General features: G+C 36.8%; 1 protein-coding gene across 1 annotated transcript; it reads right to left on the bottom strand.

Moving 5' to 3' along the window:
• Positions 1-4,121: 4,121 nt before the first annotated feature.
• Positions 4,122-6,448, bottom strand: diabloa (diablo, IAP-binding mitochondrial protein a). Its single transcript, XM_026924552.3, has 6 exons — positions 6,146-6,448; positions 5,719-5,848; positions 5,485-5,610; positions 5,090-5,200; positions 4,722-4,818; positions 4,122-4,618 (listed from the first exon to the last, which is right to left on the bottom strand). The coding sequence occupies exons 1-6, from the start codon at positions 6,271-6,273 to the stop codon at positions 4,413-4,415; spliced, it is 798 nt and encodes a 265-aa protein (XP_026780353.1). The 5' UTR covers positions 6,274-6,448; the 3' UTR covers positions 4,122-4,412.
• Positions 6,449-7,424: the final 976 nt, after the last annotated feature.

The raw sequence follows: 7,424 nt of genomic DNA on the forward strand, positions 1-7,424 counted from the left end.
TCACCTATATTTTCCAGCTGAGTCCTTGAAATATGGTACCTAATAAAAAGAGACAATGGTATATGAAATTATGCATTTATTTATATTGGAATACAAAAAATAGAAATGTTTTTATTAAAGTCAAAATAATAAAAAAATAGTCAAAAATAATAAAGTATTGTTCCAAAATGCTAGTTAAATATTAAATGCATTCATACTTATTATAATGCTTTACCTTGGTCTTCCAGGAAAGTTTGCACCACATCAGCTGACATAATGTTGTGATGGGCTTCCTGTGTTGTCTCCACCTGAGATAGCCAGTCGACAACTGAATTAAAGATGTCATTGAGTAAAGACTTGATAGGAGATCTAGCACATTTCCATTTGCAGCTGGAAATCCATTAAGAGCTATCATGAAAGCCATAATGATATTGATATGGTCTTCAAATGTCTTGAGGTTCTTTCAAGAATGCCCAGATTTAGTTGCTCATGTGAAAAATGATAAAGGAAATTGTCTAATTCTACAAAATAATTATGGAAATCTGCCATTCTGAGAGAACTGTGAAGGACCCTTTGGCTTCTAAACTATGGCCAGTAATATACTGAGAAAAAAAAACTTTTACAGTATATACTTTTATATACTATATAACTTTTGCTGCTTTTATGTGCAAAGCTGCTGATTATCATGGTGTAAAACAAAAACTGATTACACCGAGCATGTTTATTGGTTTAGTCAAATATGGAAAAATTAAGAGCTTGTCTATCAATATGCCTGGTAAAATGTATAAATACATAATCAGGGTTTATAACTATATATTCAGGATTTACATTTATATATTCAGAGTTATAAATATATATTCAGATTAACATTTATATGTTCTGATTTACAATTAGATATTCAGAGTTATAACTATATATTCTGATTTACATTCATATATTCAGAGCTATAACTATATGTTCAGATTTGCATTTATATATTCATTACGCATTACGCATATTTACGCACCCTGCTGTCCACATGATGGAAAAGAAAACATGATTCATCAGACCAGGGCACCTTCTTCCATTGCTCCGTGGTCCAGTTCTGATGCTCACCTGCCCATTGTAGGTGCTTTCGGCAGTTGACGGGGTCAGCATGGGAACACTGACCGGTCTGCGGCTAGGCAGCCCCATATACAGCAAGCTGTGATGCACTGTGTGTTCTGACACCTTTCTATCATAGCCAAACTTAACTTTTTCAGCAATTTGTGCTACAGTAGCTCTTCTGTGGGATCGGACAGGTGGGCTAGCCTTTGCTCCCCACACACATCAATGAGCCTTAGGCGCCCATGACCCCGTCGCCGGTTCACTAGTTGTCCTTCCTTGGACCAGTTTTGGTAGGTACTAAACACTACATACCGGGAGCACCCCACAAGACCTGCCATTTTGGAGATGCTCTGACCTAGTCGTCTAGCCATCACACTTTGGCCCTTGTCATAGTCACTCAGATTCTTACACTTGGCCATTTTTCCTGCTTCTAGCACATCAACTTCGAGGACTGACTGTTCACTTGCTGCGTAATATATTCTACCCCTTGACAGGTACTACTGTGATGAGATAATCAGTGTTATTCACTTCTCCTGTCAGTGGTTTTAATGTTATGGCTGATTGTTGTGTGTACGTGTGTGTGTGTGTGTGTGTGTGTGTGTGTGTTACGCACATTAGGTAGTTATGTAGCTAACTTATTATGTAATTTAGCCCATTCAAGTGACCAACAAATCATAATACCTACAACAAACGGCATCGCTATGAAGCCCCGAAAGTTTTGAGCCCATTCCCAAATAAATTTTGCTCTGAAAAAAGCTGTAGCTTGAATTTATTACACAGGAACATTAGGTGAGCTGTGGTGGAGGGAAGGGGGAATAATAAGGCACTGTACAAACCAAAATTCACGTGTTGTAGACTGGTAAAGAGCAACCACTCTCAAAGTATCTGCTGTGAAATTGTCCATTTGAGTCATGTCATATCAGAAAAGCAAACAGCTAGCACTTTTTTCCCCAAGAAGAGAAGTAAAGGCCTATTTGACAACTTTATAAACTATAGTATGTTCATATCCACAAAGCAATTAGGCTAACGTTACCTGTTACACAGGGCGAATACATTAATTTTGGCAGTTGTTAGATGGCACTGCACAGCTAGCTATTCTAGCTAAACATGCTAACTTTCAGACTAGGTGATGCAGTATAAAACACTGTAAAAATATGCACAATACAGCTTAAAATACACATTTCCACACTGCATATAGTTATAAACTAATACAAAATGATATTTAAAAAAGCAATAAATATTAAATATTTAATGCTTGATCTAATACTGATATACTGTTTATTGCTGTTTAAGAAGTGATGTGACTGTGATTAATTTAGGAGGCGGACTCTTCTTGTACTGAAGGCCAGAGAGCTGTTGCAGTGACCAAATTTGCTTACAGCAATATTTACACTAAACTTTTATCACTTGCACACTAGATTCTGGAGTGTGGAGGGAGGATTTTACTGCTCTAACCAAATGCACAAAATCTACCAGTCATGGAAAGAGCCTTGCAGGTCTGGCCATTAGTAACCATGTACATGGATGCAGTCAGGAAAAATAAGCTACCAAATCCAGGAATGGCATCTTATGACACTCTTGAAATTACTGAAAAAGACCCTCTTATTCTGACAAAGCTATATTTCTACATGGGTATCGCCCAGACCTTCAGTCCTTTCCTTACCTTCTATCAAACAGATGAACCAGTAATTCCATTCCTTGCCAAAGACTTGGTTGAGCTGATGGTATTGTAATTCTAGTACAGCATTCTGATAATGTCAATAATTAATCTGTTTTGCAATTGTTTTGCGATTTATTTTTGTTTCACTCTTTCTATATGTCAGTAAACAATGTGTATTAATGATGGTAACTGGTGGTATTGTGTGCTCTTTGTTACTATGAAATTGGTCTTAAATTTCATTCTGCATGGTATTAAAAAGGTCTTAAAAAGTTTTAAATCTAACTCTCCTGAACCTGCAGATACGCTGTTAACGGAGCTGTTTTCAGCACATTAGGGATAAGATTAAGAATGAATGTGTGCATTGTGAATTAATTTAATTGGCGTAGTTGCCTAGCTTTCCTTGTAGCCTTTCAGTAAATTCACTTGTCTAAGAAAATGATTCATAAAACTCATAGTGGGAGAGTTATCATCCTCACACTTACACTAGAATGTGGTAAAACGTATATACGTATATATGGATTTCACTCAAGTGTGTTTTTAGGTTGTGGTTAGGACAGAGTCATTTATTAAAATAAAAACATTATTTGCAAATCTAGTTCTTTAACTATTTTTCTTTATTCCTTTAATTCTCTTGTTTGGACTATAGAGAGTGTCTGCAACCATTGTATTTTGGTATGTCCTTGTCAGGTCTAAAACTGAAAGTCAGTACCGCCCCCCCGCCCCCAATGTGATAAAATGTAATAAACAGCATGACACCGCCATCTGCTGGTCTTCATTTATTTATTTATTTATTTATTGATTGATTAATTGATTGCATCTTTTCTGACGATGTCTTCTGTGGACACTGATGCAGTATATTACTGGAATTGCTTGGAATGGAAATGGAAATGTTGGATCAAAAACATTACTTTGCTACACTGCATTAAATTGTTACACAGTTCGGTATAGTGTACTGCATACTGGATTTCTTTTTGCACTAAATCACAATTTATTTATCTTCTTGTGGGTCCAGCCCTATCCACCTGAACATTTTGGTACTCTTCCTGTTATTGTTACTTACTGTACTCTTATTGTTATTGTCCTATATGTGGAATACCACCCTCCTTTCTCTCTCACTCACACACAATTAAACCGCTTTATCCTGGTCAATGTTGTGGTGGATCCAGAGACTATCCCTGGGCATGAGGAAGGAATACCCCCTGGATGTGATGTCAGTCCATTGCATTACCAGCCTCCTTTGTTCTTGCTTTATGTTATCGATAAAAGTATGCTCTGTATTCTAAATAAACAATAATTCGAACACAGCAATACACACAAACGTCACCCTCATGTCCATTCAATCCAGGAACCAATAATTCACTCCAAGATCACATCAATAATACAGCTGGACCACTCATAGAAAAATAACATTTTATTTACATTAAAATAACACAGTAGCACATTTTTTTTTTTTTTGTAATGATCTCAACCATCTGGACAAATTACGGGCTTACATTTAAGAAATTGTGATTATAAGCTTATATGACAAGCTTTTTTTTCAGATAAAATAGATAGCACACATAACAAGGTGAAAGGAAAGCATTCTGTGCAGATATTAATTATCTTAACTATTAATGAGTAATGCAAATTATTGGCCTTGCAGAACAAAATATGTCTGCAAATTATATTCCAGTCATTGTCTGCTTTCTCAGTCTTCACGAAGGTAAGCCTCAGGAACATCCTCCAAATCCTGTAAGTTGATACTTGATGCATACTCAGCCATTCTCTGGATCTCTTCAGCTTTCATTTCAGCAAGACTCTTCTGCGCCGCCACTTGGAGTTTCCTCATTTCTTCTACCATAGACTGTGCTGCCTGCATGCTGCTCTTTAATGCATTGGATGCATGTTCTGCTCCTGAAAACAAGAGGACATAATCACTTGATTTAAATCATAACCATCAACGGGCAAGGTATTTCCCCCACATATGAATAGCAGTAATAGTAGCTCAAACACATGCCTGAATTGTAGGCGGCCTCAGCTGACATCTCACAGATGTTGATAGCAATCATCCAGTTTGACTCAAAGCGTTTACATTCATCCAGCCTGTCTCCAACCTGAATAAATAAATTAAAAAAAAAACACTTCTTGCTACGGGGGCATTGTTTTTTGGAATCTGACCATCAGTAAAGATTAAAGCCAATTATTTTTGCTGATATCTGAGTGATAAGTGCAAAAGAACATCATATTCTGTTGTACTCAAATCCAAAGTACAGTTTTCTAGTTATCTTTGCAGAACACAAGCTGTTAACAAACATTAAGGTAACAAAAAGGGACTCCAGGTACTTTTTACTTGAATTCACTAGAACACAGGCCCAAAAAAATTACCTCGACTCTCTGACCAATGATCACTTGCCAAATGCTGTCTTCCTCAGCAGGAGTTAGTTTTCCAATTGAGGACAAATAGCGCTTTTGAAGAGCGATGAGGGTGTGCAGAGCCTGAGAATAGGAACAGATAGTGTTACTCACTGCATACTAATCTCGTGTCCTGTGATTATAATATAATTATATATATATATATATATATATATATATATATATATATATATATATATATATATACAGACAGATAGATAGATAAATAGTGTGTGTGTGTGTGTGTGTGTGTAGCCCAAACAATATCCCAATAGTTTACATTGCTCAATGTGAACAAACTACAAGACCAGAGGAAAGGTCAGGTAGGTCTTTTGAGATGAACAGTAATTATCAAAATAAACAAAGACCTTTGTATAGAGTGTGAGGGCATCTACAAGAGCCATGGTTGTTTGGGAAAGGTAGGTATTGGCACTGTCTGTGACCAAGCAAGATGCCCGTCGAATCAGAGACTCATGTGAGAGATTTTCTGCCTGCTGTAATAAAAACAACAAAAAATGTGTATTGAACTTAAATGCATTTGTGATTCAGACATTGCATACATTTTATGCCCACTTTCCATATTTCTATAAGTGACAGTATACCTGTATGAAGGGAACAGTACATAGTCCACTGCCCATGCTGAAGGACACAATATTTGTCTGCATCATTTCTGGGATACGTAGAAGCCGCTGTACAGGTTTTCTGTTGATGAAGATCCCACTGGCTGTGGCTCTATAAGTAAAAGAGACGTTTATAACTACGAAACCACAAACTAGCGTATCTAAATTAAAATAGTACGCCACCTAGAGTCGCCTTGGCTACGGTCAAAACCCCATAACTTCGTACTAAAAAGAATGTCATACTAGTATGCTGGTTTGCATACTAGTGTACTACATATTAGGTCAGAATACAACACCGGCGCACAGTATACATACATACATACGGAGCACAAGACCTCCGTTTATGGCATGCAGTTTCTCTACGTTCTTCCAAAATCATAACATTAATCAAGTACACCGTTATACATACCTGACTAAATGTAAACACGCTGCCGCTTGACGGATGGCAGCCATGTTGGCCCGCGTAAGCAGGAAGTCCTTCCGGCTCTGAAAAAGTCCTCTAGACACACACAAGCCGCAATGCCTCAAAGCTTGCATTTCCCTGATATTACAATTTAATCCGCTACTTTTTGGTTTCTGATTTGTATCTTATCTTGTGCTTGTGATCCGAATCGATATAAATATCGCCTATTATGAAGGTAAATTAAAATTATCCTAAGCAGCGGTATTCAAGTAAGCCTGTGATCTTTCACTGTTCTCAGTTGAATCTGACGATTACAAGCTCGTGCATTTTATACGGCGTGGCCCAAGCAGTTTATTGACTAGTGTACTGAAAAAGTCCTATCAGGAAAAAAATAAAGTTCAAGGAGAGACGTGCGGTGACGCACAGGCCTTAAACCGCGTCAGCAGAAACGTTGACCAGCTCGGCTTATAGTAAACACGCAGGGCCAAAGGCTGATCAACAAGCGCCACAAAAAAAACACAAAAAAAAAACAGCAGCGGGTCAGAACAACTGACAATGAACAAATGACAACAACGCTACGTGCAAATAATTCAAGGGGCTAAGAAAAAGATAGGAACAAGCACCCTATACCCTCTCAGTCAAAATACCTGAAATGATGCCATTATTTATTGCTTGTTTTTAAAGTCTTTATATTATATTATTATACACTATAAAAACATTAGTGTGACAGGCACAATTCTAAAAACATATTCAAGTGAACAGTTAGGTTTGGTTCGCAGTTATCTCTGCACAGTAAAACACCTGTGGGAGCATGGGTGGAAACAGAACTGAGAAATTATACTTAAGGGAAAGTTTAAATAATGTGTCAGAACCTTACTTACATAAAAGTGGAAGTATCCAGCCAAAATTGTAGTCACGTAACAGTAATAACTAACTAACTAACTAAATGCTTTATTGCTAAATAAATACTTTGAAGTGTATATTAAAAAGTAAAAACTATATCTTTTCAAATGATGAAATTGGGTTAATGTCATGTTTTCATGTGAAAAGTAACTTTTATTGCTCATCTTAACTGTTAGAAGTTCATTTTCTTTTAAAACAACTACACTATTCATTAGCACACTACGTAGCATTAGTCATGCATATAACAAGCACATTTACAAAGATTGACTGTTTTGTCTGAAAAAAGTCACTCTTTGTAAACGTGCTTGTTATATGCATGACTAATGCTCGTACATAGTGTGCTAATGAATTAGTAGTAAAATATGTAAATAGCCAATATTTA

Source organism: Pangasianodon hypophthalmus, chromosome 14, assembly GCF_027358585.1.
Source record: "Pangasianodon hypophthalmus isolate fPanHyp1 chromosome 14, fPanHyp1.pri, whole genome shotgun sequence".
NCBI classification, from domain to species: Eukaryota; Metazoa; Chordata; class Actinopteri; order Siluriformes; family Pangasiidae; genus Pangasianodon; species Pangasianodon hypophthalmus.

Bases quoted from the DNA above. Each gene is read 5' to 3' on its own strand.
- diabloa (XM_026924552.3), bottom strand. From the start codon at position 6,273: ATGCAAGCTTTGAGGCATTGCGGCTTGTGTGTGTCTAGAGGACTTTTT. The intron at 5,201-5,484 runs GTCTTTGTTTAT...TCCTATTCTCAG, and splicing joins CCCTCACACTCTATACAAAG to GCTCTGCACACCCTCATCGC. The intron at 4,619-4,721 runs GCATGTGTTTGA...TCTTGTTTTCAG, and splicing joins TGAGGCCGCCTACAATTCAG to GAGCAGAACATGCATCCAAT.